This window comes from Helicoverpa zea, chromosome 21, assembly GCF_022581195.2.
Source record: "Helicoverpa zea isolate HzStark_Cry1AcR chromosome 21, ilHelZeax1.1, whole genome shotgun sequence".
NCBI lineage: Eukaryota > Metazoa > Arthropoda > Insecta > Lepidoptera > Noctuidae > Helicoverpa > Helicoverpa zea.
In genome coordinates, this window is record NC_061472.1 from 3,385,332 (window position 1) to 3,397,964 (window position 12,633).

Genomic DNA, 12,633 nt, shown 5'->3' on the forward strand with positions numbered 1-12,633 from the left:
GTTGTTTGTTTTAGTGTGTAAAGTGGGTATTTGGAAATAAAGTTATAAGGAAATAAAATTACAAGTTTTTTAATCCTATTTATGCTTCATTTTGTTTTAATTGTTTTATTTCTAAAGTATCATTTTGAATGATAATGGTGATCGAACAATAAGCGGAGATAGTTACGAGCAAAGGGGTACCTGAACACTTACTTTACAGAAACAAATACATAGCTACATGTATTTGCTTCCTTTTATTTTATGAAGTAGAATATCGACAAAGACATTATCGTGAGTAACATCCCTATACAGCAGTAACTCTTGGCCGCACCTAATTTGCATTTCTTTATTGGATCGCGGCGGAATTGAGAAAAATTCTCTCGCGTTCCCTTTTAATTACAAATTGTATATTATTTACATTTAATTTACTATGCTTCAACTGGTAATTTACGGTACTTTACTGCCTAGACTGTATACCGATTAAAAAAATAATAATTAAATCTTTAATGTTAGAAAAAAACTCTACCTACTTTGCAACAATAAAATACCAAATCACACATATTTGTAACAATTACAATCTCTAACCACCATTTGGTAATTCCATCCGTATTTACAGCACATTGGCTGGCAATTCTCTGATTAGCCGATAGATCAGTAGCACTGGGCTATACATCCCACTAAGTGCGCCATGCTTCGCGAGCCCACATTAACCTGAATGTTTTATACAAACGCCGCCACTGGATATAAAGTCTTGCTGCGACGATCTATCGCTGTCAATCCTGTGAGAGATTGCGCCCATTTTGATGAAAAAAACGCAATGTTTTTAAGTTACCTGTGTTGTTTATGGTTTTTAGATGTTTTTCGTGAGGTAGACTTGGTTTAGGTAGCAATATCTAGGTGTTACGAGGTTAACTAAATATTTCTACGGGAGGATAGTTAGATTTCCCTGAAAGATTTGATTTGCTGAAGTTACAAGAATATCTCCCTATTTTTAAAAAATGTCTCCAACGAATCTTCTCAGTGGCAATGCAATAAAAAACATAAGTATTCCTGAAACCCGAAAATATGTCACAATAAAAAAACTAAAAACCCCGCTACCGTAACATTTTTCAAAACGACAATATTTATGGGCGTCCAATTGAATTTCACGCTTGATTTGATTTCGAAGCCGCTTGAAAAATCCTTTACAGTTACCAACCAAAGGAAACGCATCTGTCAAATAATGGCGGGAAAACAGACCACGGCATTGCCAGCTTAAACGAAGGGTCGCCATGTGTCAAATAGAAAATAGTTATTTATGGCCTCCATTCACAAATTGCATTTCGAGGCCGAATTGATATATTGGAATGTTTTATATGTAAATGTGGACCTAAGACGAATGGCTTGGCCCAGAAACGGGTATTGCATGATTTAGATTGTAACTGTAATGCATTTTACAATTGTTTATACAAGGATTAAAATAAATGCAGAAAACACTGCCTAGTTCCTTATGAAAATTAACACGCAAACATGCTAAGACAGCAAACTTTAACGCTCCCAGATTAGAGCCTATAGAAATTAATCATAGTAGCACAATTAGGCAATTTGCCTGTGGGCTGATTTTTCAATCGCCAGATAACTTTTATCTGAGGAATATGTTTGACGTTTTGACAGATTTTGTATGGAAAATATGTCAAACCGCCATATTTATTCCTCAGACAGAAGTTAATTGATGTTTGAAAAATCAGCCCTGTGTCGGTCTGATACAACTTTATCTACTAGCCAAAAGTCTCAGCCCATTTCCTTCTTTCAAAAATCTTCAATTTACAGACAGCACAAACGGTCAATTCCCGCATTGCCATAAGGTCCTTGCTCCACATCCTAATACCGGAATAACAATAAAAAAACACTAGAACATTTAAATTTGCATTGCAGCGGCGCTCACGTTTGCGGCCGATAGTTTTGTTTCTGTAAATCATTATGTCAACTGAGGTCAAGCTCGTGGGGCACGGCCCAATCCGTTATTCACGATAATGACAAGATGAATTTATGTATCAATACGAACCTGGATTAGTTGTGGAAATATCCTCGTTGGAGGTCCTGTGTGGTACGTAGGAAGTTGAATCGTGTTTTGGTTGTCTACCTACGTATCTACTCTTTGAATGTCTTAGCTGGGCAACTGGGTAGGATAGCTGTGTGGATGTTACCCAATGGCTACATTTTTCAAATAGGACCTTATATTAAACCTAGAGATCATAGATGTTGTTTCTTACAAAAGGACAATGCCTAAAAACGTCCCCACCCACCAACAGACTTGAAAGTAGTGTCATTGGATGCGCCTCATTTAATAGATCATTTCTTATTATGGAGACATATTCCAAAAGTATAGGGATTAGGAACTATAAGACAATTTAGTATCCTTAATAATCAATTAACTTCAAGTTTGTTAACCAATTACTCAGAGTTGGGTGGACCGATTTTGATGTTTTTATTTTAAAGAATCTATCTCAAAGTTAGTCTAATGTAATTTTCATCAAGATCTTTTAAGCAGTTTTTTAGTTATCATCGGTTAAAATAATCGGTTTGAAGAGGCAATGTAGGATGTCGTGAGGACACCTTCACCACCACCAACAGACTTGAAACTAGTGTCATCGGAAGCGCCTCCTTTGATAGATCATGACTATCATAACGATTTACGCCAAATGTATGGGGTTTTGGAAATATTCGACATTTTAGTATCCACAATTAACGTAACGTTAGGTTAGGTTAGTAGGTATACACCGTGACTTTTTAGTCGTCTTACAACGGCAGCCCACTTCATGTATCCAATGACTAGTAAACGTTCATATTAAAAAAAAAAAACAATTATGAGATTTGAATAATTCAAAAATAAAAAATAATTCATTAAACCCCAAACATTTAGGTAGAGTATGTTGTCACAGTAAAAAAATATCTATCGGATAAGGCGCTTCTGATGACACTAGGTTCAACTCTGTTGGAGTCAGTAAAGGTCCATACAAAATCATTAAACCAATTATCATTCTAACCGGTGATAACTCAAAAGTTGCTAAAAAGATCCCGATGAAAATGATATCGGACTAACGTTGAGACACCTTCTTTGCATTAAAACAAAAATAATCAAAATCGGTCCACGCAACTCCGAGTAATTGGTTAACAAACTTGACGTTTATTGATTATTAAGGATATTAAAATGTCGTGTATTTCCAAAACCCCATACATTTGGAGTAAATAGTTTTGATAATCATGATCTATCGAAGGATGCGCTTCCGATGACACTAGTTTCAAGTCTGTTGGTGGGTGGGGACAGGGTCCATACAAAATCCGGCATTGTCCTTTCATACAGGTTTCTAACGATAAGCACCTATCTGACTTAGGCAGGAACCTAATTGTAAACTGAATATACTTCTACTCAAAAACGTTTAGAATAAAAGTCGTCATGTCCAATCTAAATGACATAATAGTTCCTAGCATAAAACTACCAGCAAAATCCTGCTTTGTGAAGTTTTTAAGACCCACAAACCGATTTCTGCCCGACCCGGGAATCAAGCCTGAAACCCCATGCTCAGCAGTCGCACTAGGCTATCAGCTGAATATCACTTTACAAACAAGAGTGGCATGACCGCAAACAAAATTATCGCAGTAATAGAAAAATTTGGGCCTCATCGTGTGCACATACAAACATGGACAGGACACAAACGCGATATATTTACATATCGTAGGATCACGTGCATAGATTATACACTATAATACTGTAATAGATACGCAACTCGTGGTACAAAAATAAAGATTTTGACCGTGATCACCAGAGGGCGCGGCAGTAGCTTTAGTACCAAAAAAATCCGATAGGTGGTGCCCATTCTATAGTACTATTGATATTTTAACATTGTTAAGATGATTGAATTTAAATATTCTAATCAAATTCAAAATTTTATAAATAAATACCAAAATTAGAATTCAATTTATTTCAATCATCTAACAATCTTAAGATAATGGATAATTTAGTAAAAAAATGTTTTATAATAAAAATAATAACACTGGTTATGTATATTTCGTTATTTATTTATTTATTTAGTCTTTTTTTATAATATTCAAGTGCTTGCTGTTTGATATGGTCATTCTTATCAAATTTTGAAATTTTTCCATTTAAAATCCTATTCACCCCTGTACACCAACTGTGTATAATCAACTTAATTGATAAATCATTAATAAACTCAATTAGTGCTTTTTTATGTCGCTTACAAGTTATAACGTTATAATCACATGCACAATTAATCATATATTTGATTTTTTTATTCAATAAATTTGATTCTGGGCAATCACGTAAACATGCAACAATTGTGTGATAAATATCTGTCATTAAATGATTAAATTTGTCGCTGGGATGAAATAAAGATTTTTTAGTATAATCAACTTCATAATTGAATGATTGCAAATCAACTTCAGATCTACAAAAATCACGCATGCAAACACCACAGTTTTTAAATATTTTAGATTTAATTTTTTTAATCATATATCCTGTGACATATTTTTTTGACTCAATATGAATTAAAGAATCGTCAATTTTAATTTCATTCATTACATTTAATAAAGGATTAATGTCACATGCAAAATCATCATTATTCGAATCATCAGATTTATCATCAAGCAGATTTATAATTGATTGAAATGATTTATTAGAATCATCTTCACAATTAGCTCCAACAGAATGCACAGAATTAAAATTATTAATCAGTAAAGTTTTGTATGCATTGGTAAATTGATTACAATTTGGATTCACATTACGCACACCATTACTCCTTATACTACTAAGGGCTGATTTTTCAATCCTCAGTTAACTTCTATCTGAGGAATAAATATGGCGGGTTGACATATTTTCCATACAAAAGCTGTCAAATCGTCAAACATATTCTTCAGATAAAAGTTATCTGGCGATTGAAAAATAAGCCCTAAAGAAATTTTCCAGAGGGTCTTGATTGAAATTTCGGGTGATAACATTATTGATTTTAAAACTTTTATTTAAATATTGCCACATTTCCTTAAATGTATGTATATTGTGGATCCAATTTTTAACAGACGGAACTGATTCATGTTTAATCAACACAGAATTATTTTTTCTAACTACTGATTCAAATTTAATTGATTCTAAAATCGGCAACATTTCATTCCACAGTTGGAAATGGGGTGAATAATTTGTCAAGCATTGCTTATATTTCTTAGGTGATCCTTCATAAGAATGACCATTAAATGAATCAAATAACTTGTCGAAAATTAAAAGGAACTCTGCAGTTTCTTGGCCTTCTGTAGGAAGTATATTGTGTTCTGAAACAAAGAGTGAATAGATTACTAGTAGCATAATCGATGAAAACTTTTAGACAATCTTTCATCCCTAATTATATTAGAAATGTGAAAGTAATTTTATCTGTGTGTTACGTAATCACACTTTACAGGCTGAACCAATCGAGATGAAATTAGGCACAGAGAGGGATTGGAGATAGACACTTTTTATTCAGGGGACAGAAGTAGCTCTCCCGGGACACAAATGAAACCATGGGCAGAAACAAATATAAATTTGTGACAACAAATTGTATTTATCAAATAATGTAAATTTATTGTTTACTAGCTTTGCTTCACGGCCCAAGGGAATTTCTTCCAGTACCCGGGTAAAAAGTATCATATCTCAGTCTATAAACTAGTCATCAATCAAATTGATTTCGCCGTTTTTGGTGTGATAACATAACGATTTCGAATTTATAATCACCTTATCTGAGGTGGGGACGGGTCGCTAGTAACAAACAAAATATACATTATTTGAGTTTATGATTAAAGAAAGTCTTATATGCATACTATTAACATACTTACTTGATGAAAATCGTAGGGCGCTAGACACTCTCTGGCTGAAGACTTGGGCTGCGTATTTGACCTTCATCTTTGGGATTTTGTTCTTGATAACATGTTTTTCTGTTAATTTATTGACAAGTCTTATTTCATCATCCCCCTCATCTAATTCTAACAACATTTCTATGTGTTCCCATTTAGCCTTTTTTGTTTCCCCATTCTGAGTAAACTGAGCATTTTTTTCTAACAAATTATTTCTGACTCCCTTGAGCAAATGTGGCGTATCAAATAGAGGAAATATCTTTGAATTTTCAATTTCAAATGCTTTGGAGTAATACTCCATGCCTTTCCTCAAGTATTTTTCTCTGGTTTCAGCGAGTAATTGCCGCACCACTCTTACGTTAGTAGCGGCTTGGTCACAAATTGTAGCAATTACTTTTAAACCAGTTGAATTTATTTCTTTTATTACTCTTGTAATTATATTTTTTAAATCATTCGCTTTTGTAGTGCCTTTGCAGAATGTAAAGCAAATGGGCTGCTTAGATTTGCTCTTAATTCCTTTGATCATGAAGACAAGTGCATGGTCAGCGAGTGTCTTATTTCTATAGTCACCAAAATCTTCAAATCCAATAATTTTGCCAGTTGTGGCTTTAAATTCTACTCCAGCGGCCAAGGACACCTCGTCGAACAGTAAGTTCACCAGCTTTTTTTCATTAGGCAATCTGCTGGCCATTTTTTTTAAATCATTTATTATATTTTTATTTATGCCAGGTTCCAAAGTGAATGCGCTTAATAGGCTCTGCAAACAACGCTTAGAAGGCAGCACAAACATTTTTTGTAAAAGGCTATAAGCCTTGGGGCTTTGTTTTAGAATGGTAAGTGCCATTATTTTTTCCTCATTGGAAAATCGTCTCCCCCTTGGTTTAGCATTATATTTTAATTGTAATTTTGTAAAAATTTTTATTTCCTCTGGTAACTTTTCTATTGTAGAGAGGAATGCCTTGTTCATTGAAATTTTTTTTGCGGCTCGTAATTGTTGTTTGCTATTTTTACATTTTTGTCTTAGTTTCTCTAATTGTAATTGCAGTTTATATATTGATTTGTTTGAATTGCTTTTGCCCGGACGAGTTTTCCGATTTGAACCTGAAATAAAAAATATAGTTTCAAAGAAATAATTTACAAAAATATAAAATAGAAAAAACAATCACAAAGAAGTATGTTTATTCACCAACAAGCTGTGCAGGCATTTGAGAGGTTGATGGTTGTAGACCCGATGTAGAGGGTAGTGAAAAGACAGCAGGTGCCAATGTCGGCCGTTGTTGTTCTGAAAATGTTATATTGATTACTTTATTAATCATCATACTTAGTGAATTGAACATTATATTGGTGCATTGACGAGTGCTAACTTATGGCAATAATTGCATTTGTAGCATGTATAGGTAGAACCAGAGTATTTCTTTTGTAGCATCTTTGTATTCTATCCCATACTAGACCATGGAGGATGGAAAGATCGTCCCTCGAACACCCGCACTTGGGCGGTGCTACTTTCTTAGGAGATTTTATGTTGTGGCATCTCCGCTCATCATTTTGTTTTCCAAGTACCACTCTTTTGATCTCAGGAGACACATAATATTCTTTGGTTTTTCTCCATATACATATAAAAAAATATAGGTGGGAATTAAATAACTGATTTGGTTTAAAGACACTCTTAAAACTATAACACAATTTACTAACCAGTAGGTCCAGGTATGTCAGCTGTGAAGTGTTGATTTCTGTCAACCTTGAATAAGTTTATTGTAGGTACAGCGTTATTTGTAAGGCGACGGCTGGGCAGTCGATAACATTCCAAAAAGTGTTCATTACACAGTAGTATATGATTATAAATATATTTATCTCCCCTCTCCTGAGTCGCCGTATCCAATATAGCCTTCCACTGAGCAAATCTCTCAATAATAGCCACACTCTGGCCTTTTGGATTGGGGAAATGATGCAGCGGTCCTATAAAAAATTAAGTTATGATCAAAATTATTATTTATATTTCTACTTATAACGACATTCGATTACTTTAAAAAAATGTGGATCAACCATGATACTTACCATCATTGATGCACCCGAAGTAGCACACCAAACGAGATTTGTCAGGCATGATGATAAATATCTTATGCTACGTTCACACGCGCGCTGCGCAGCCCGGCGGGCTGCCTGGCGTGCTGCGCGGCGTGCAGCCCGTCGCGGGCAGGCGTACATTCAAGCTGTTCACACGCGCGCCGTCGTGTCAGTCAGTGCAAGAATGGCGAGCCGCGAGGATCTCGGTGTTGTTGCTGTCATAGCCTTTGGCTTAACTTATTTTTATTGGAAAAAGAATCAAAATGATGAACGACGTTAACCATTCCGCCATGTTGTAATCTCCGATTGTAGCGACTTTCTTAGAACGTTTAATCGTCACGAAAGCGCAGGAGAGACTGACTGCCCGCGCGCGTGTAAACAGTCGCCGGGCGCCCGCACATTCATCCTTTGAACTTTGCCAAAAAACCGACACTCGACCGATTCGCGGCATTCACGGGCACGGGCGCGTTCACGGGCTCGGGCGTACCGTTTACACGCTCGTGAATGTGACTGTGCCCGTTGAATGTCGATTTGAACGCGCGCGTGTGAACGTACCATTAAACCAGATGATCAACAGGCACCAATTATCAAAACACAATCGTGAGCCGCCAGTAGTCCGGATATCTTGCCAAGGTCTCGCGAATGGAATAATCGGTGTCCAAATTCAAAGCCAAGTAGTAACAGGTATGCTGGGATCTCAGAATCCGTAGGAAGAAAGCCAAGTCGTCCAATTTTCTCATCCAAAAGCACTTTAACATCAACACAACACAGCAACGAAAACAGCGAAACAGAAAAAAAACGGTCAAGTTTGAAAAATCTGTCATCGACAGTCTCATAGAGTACTATAGACGTATTAGTGTATTATCTATGCTATAGACTTAAATAAAATTTCTTTATTTTTTAATTACTCGCATTCATAAATTTTTGTATGATTATTTTAGAAATATTTTATTAATTACGAAAAATAATGCCGTATATTAATCATTTTCACACCAAATATTGTAGCTGCTGCCATCTGTTGAACAAAATGCGACAATACTCTCTTAATAATGTTTAACCTTAATCACAAGGTGGCGCTAGTTTTGCTACAAATTTTTGGTACTGTGATTTGTATGGAACTTTCACCCCCCTGATCACGTGCCGTGGACGCGGTGTTGAGTCTGCGTGGTGTAGATTAGGCGGGGCTGTGTTGTCAGGTTTAAAATTTACTACGATTTTGGTAGATTCTTAGAAATATCCGATGAAAGTTAACGATTTGTTGGGAAAATTGCTTATGTCATCATTGCTTATTTGAAAAAGGAATTATATATAATTCATTTAATAATTAATTAAATACCAGGGTTTAACCACCGGGGTTCATTAGATGTAGGTACTCTGACTGCAGAGAAAAAAAATTGTTAGTCGTATCTATCTACAATATAGAGGTACTGGCATTCTTCTAGCAACATCATATGTGGATTCAAATAATAAGCATTTCTATGTTTCAGCAGGTCCTGCCTACCTATATATTATATGATGTCTGAAAACGTTCAAATTAAAGTTTTCCACTGCGTAAACCCAAAATGTGTTAGGTACTTTATCAATGTTATTATCACTTATAATAGCCACCCAATATCTTATTCATCAAAAAAACCAGGAATACCAGTGTTTAATTTCCAATATACCTTAAATATAAAATATACGAATAGCTATTTGGAAACTTGTTTTAGGTATAATTTTTCAAACACCTACTGGCAACATTCCTCCAAATTGTTAGTTAGCGCAGACGCGTCAACTAGACGCCCCGAAGTTAAACAGCTGTTCGACCTTGAGTTAACGAACACAACTTAAACAAACTATAATCATGGACTTCAACGACAAAGTGGTTCTAATTACCGGTGCCAGTTCCGGCCTCGGAGCTGCAACAGCCATCTATTTGTCAAAATTATCAGCCAAACTCGCGTTAGTTGGCCGCAAAGAAGCAAACCTCAAAAGAATAGCCCTATACTGTGAGAAAACAAAAGGAATAAAAGCTCTTTCAATTACCGCTGACGTCACAGAGGACCTTGATGTTGAAAGAATAATTAAGGAGACAGTCGATCACTATGGGAAACTGGACGTTTTGGTTAACAACGCCGGCGTTATTGGCATGGGTGGAATCAAGAACTCTTCTATGGAAACTTACGACACAGTTATGAATACAAACATGAGAGCTGTTTACCAGTTAACGATGCTTGCTACTCCGCATCTGATACAAAGTAAAGGTTGTATTGTGAATATTTCTTCGATAGCCGGTACTAAGCCTAGCACGATGGCTTTGGCTTACAACATTTCTAAGGCAGCGTTAGACCATTTCACAAAATGTGTTGCGTTAGAATTAGCGCCTGATGGCGTAAGAGTGAATTCTGTAAACCCAGGGTTTGTGAAAACTAATCTGTTGAAGAATATTGGTTTGAGTGAAGATCAGTTGGCCATGTTTGTGACCAACGTTGTTGGTAATATGCCCATGAAGAAAGCTGTGGAAAGTGACGAGGTTGCAGCCTTGATTGCATTTCTAGCAAGTGATAAAGCTAAAAGTATTACTGGATCAACCTACGTTATAGATGGCGGTAGTTTATTAAAATAAATGAAATGTAAATATGCAGTAACTTTTTAAGTAAGATGTAATTTATGAGATTTTTAGTTCGCCAATCATTTGTCATTATTATAGCTTACCACTTAATGTCTTAGCCATATTATTTATTTTTTTAAATCCTACCACTGTAAAGAAAAAATAAACAATAAGAAACATGCGAACAGTCGTAAAATACGTAAGTAATAATTTACCTTATCTGATCAATCCTCGTTATAAACTTATATCCTATTGTTAAATAAATGTTTCCTCTTGATGACCGTTATGAGTAACCTAGTCAAATGCTTTCAAAGTATTATTTATCGATAGTATATAATATTGTTAAGTATATTATTCTTATATAAAGTTGTATTTTAGAAAATGATATAAAATAAATATTACGAACATAATTCAACTTTTTATTTACCTGGAACAAACTCAGCCAGTATCCTGAATAAATTAAAAATAAATAAGTATAAAAACCTTTTTGCTGTTAAGGGGAATATCTACATTTGCGATCGGAAATGTTTTTTGTTCGATACATGTAATATTCAGTAGGACGTAAACCAGTATGATTTTCTCGTCAATCCGATCAGCCGGTAAGATTAAGTGGCCAGACCAAAATGGCACGTGCTATTACCTAGTTTAAAACTCAGGATCTTGGGAGAGATTTCAGATAGAAGCCCTGCAGGGAAGGAGCAAAAAGACGCTTGAATATACCCCTACCATTTGCTATGTCTACATCGACTATTACCTCCGTCGCCTATCTCGTCTTTGATCAGGATTCATTGTATCATCGCGTGCTAAATCATCATTATAAAAATTAAAGTAGACATGGTCTAAAATAATTTCAAATACGTGCAAGATTATCCTTACAAAAGTTCTAGTCAAATACTTAGTGTTTCTGTTACAATCACTTGAAACTTATGGAAACTAGAAGTGAGAAACAAATGAGAACCAATCGTAGCAGACTTGTAAAACTACCAAGTGAGACCAGTTATCTGTATTCTGAAAACACCAAATAAGGCTTATTGTTTTTCCTATTCAACAATGCCTATCTTTATTGGGGACCGGTCGAAGCTAATTCTAGTTACAAGCCTACCGCATAAATGTGTTTTGTAATTCAATTCCTCGCGTAAGTAGACATCAATGTCGGAATTTACGACACAAGTCATTTGTTAGTAAATGGTTATGTCATCTGCAAGTCTGATTATAACTTTCCTTTTAACATCTCGCCTCACTTAAGATTCCTGAGAAAAGTTGAGCTTTTTTCTCCCGTGTTTACATAGCTACAACATATTTTGTAATGGCACTGGTTATAAAAAGCCTAAGCGCATCTCAAGACAAGACTACATGTTTTTTGCTAAATATGTATTTTAATGAATGTTTGAGATGTGGAGATAGTTACGTGAGCGCAGGAGAAAATGCGAATAATTGCAAGTAGGTACGCTAAAACTACTAGTACAAATAAAAGAGATAATAAACATGTTTTCTGTCCATTGTTTAATGCATAGATCACATTGCTTGTACAGCCATTTTTGCCGCCTATACCCAGGTGTACAAACACCAGAATTGCGTCACCGACGATTAGGAAATCTTGTGAAAAGTACACCTCAGCATACGAACACATTTCGCATACTATATCGAATGGATTTGGATACTGTGAAGCCTACTTGGAATATTGTTAGGTATTTGGAAACTACAATCACACGGGGATGTAGCTCAGTGGTAGAGCGTTCGCTTTGCATGTGAAAGGCCCCGGGTTCGATCCCCGGCATCTCCAATATATCTTTTTAGTTTTCACGTTACCTGATAAACGAATAGCAGTAATAATCTTCAGCTATGTGAATTTAAACTTTTATATTATTTATATCTATAGTTTACGTGGTTATTTTTTATGTGAACGTGTAGTTTTCCAATCAGTGTAATTAGTTGAATAGTATTCTGTGTTAATAATGCCAACTCCAAAAATAATAAATAAAAAAAAACAAATTAAGAAAACAATGTCACATTTCGATGTATTTGTCCGAGCAGTACAAAAGAGTAAAAAAAAATCAAATACTTTTAAAAAAGACATCGTCATCATACGTATAAAATAATAAAAATCCAATGAAAGGAGATCG

General features: G+C 35.3%; 2 protein-coding genes and 1 non-coding gene across 5 annotated transcripts; 2 read left to right on the forward strand and 1 right to left on the reverse strand.

Moving 5' to 3' along the window:
* Nucleotides 1-4,017: 4,017 nt before the first annotated feature.
* LOC124640998 lies at nucleotides 4,018-8,071 on the reverse strand. Of its 3 annotated transcripts, XM_047179003.1 has the most exons (6): nucleotides 7,912-8,071; nucleotides 7,549-7,812; nucleotides 7,043-7,138; nucleotides 5,839-6,957; nucleotides 4,926-5,298; nucleotides 4,018-4,784 (listed from the first exon to the last, which is right to left on the reverse strand). In XM_047179003.1, exons 1-6 carry the CDS (start codon nucleotides 7,958-7,960, stop codon nucleotides 4,040-4,042), a joined length of 2,646 nt encoding a protein of 881 aa, XP_047034959.1. In that variant the 5' UTR covers nucleotides 7,961-8,071; the 3' UTR covers nucleotides 4,018-4,039. The 3 variants fall into 3 exon arrangements, with proteins under 3 accessions (XP_047034959.1, XP_047034960.1, XP_047034961.1); XM_047179004.1 differs by lacking the exons at nucleotides 7,549-7,812; nucleotides 7,912-8,071 and having other exon boundaries at nucleotides 7,047-7,218; XM_047179005.1 differs by lacking the exons at nucleotides 4,018-4,784; nucleotides 4,926-5,298 and having other exon boundaries at nucleotides 6,815-6,957; nucleotides 7,047-7,138.
* Nucleotides 8,072-9,658: 1,587 nt separating this feature from the next.
* LOC124640563 (uncharacterized oxidoreductase TM_0325-like) lies at nucleotides 9,659-10,920 on the forward strand. Its single transcript, XM_047178374.1, has one exon. The coding sequence runs from the start codon at nucleotides 9,764-9,766 to the stop codon at nucleotides 10,523-10,525; it is 762 nt and encodes a 253-aa protein (XP_047034330.1). The 5' UTR covers nucleotides 9,659-9,763; the 3' UTR covers nucleotides 10,526-10,920.
* Nucleotides 10,921-12,221: 1,301 nt separating this feature from the next.
* Nucleotides 12,222-12,293, forward strand: Trnaa-ugc. Its single transcript has one exon. It is a non-coding gene; the product is annotated as a tRNA-Ala (tRNA).
* Nucleotides 12,294-12,633: the final 340 nt, after the last annotated feature.

What these genes read in the sequence shown, in the direction of transcription:
- LOC124640563 (XM_047178374.1), top strand. Translation starts at nt 9,764, where the DNA reads ATGGACTTCAACGACAAAGTGGTTCTAATTACCGGTGCCAGTTCCGGC.
- LOC124640998 (XM_047179003.1), bottom strand. Translation starts at nt 7,960, where the DNA reads ATGCCTGACAAATCTCGTTTGGTGTGCTACTTCGGGTGCATCAATGAT. An exon ending in CTTCGGGTGCATCAATGATG is followed by an intron (nt 7,813 to 7,911) that starts GTAAGTATCATG and finishes AATTTTTTATAG; the next exon opens with GACCGCTGCATCATTTCCCC. An exon ending in TGACATACCTGGACCTACTG is followed by an intron (nt 7,139 to 7,548) that starts GTTAGTAAATTG and finishes TAACATTTTCAG; the next exon opens with AACAACAACGGCCGACATTG.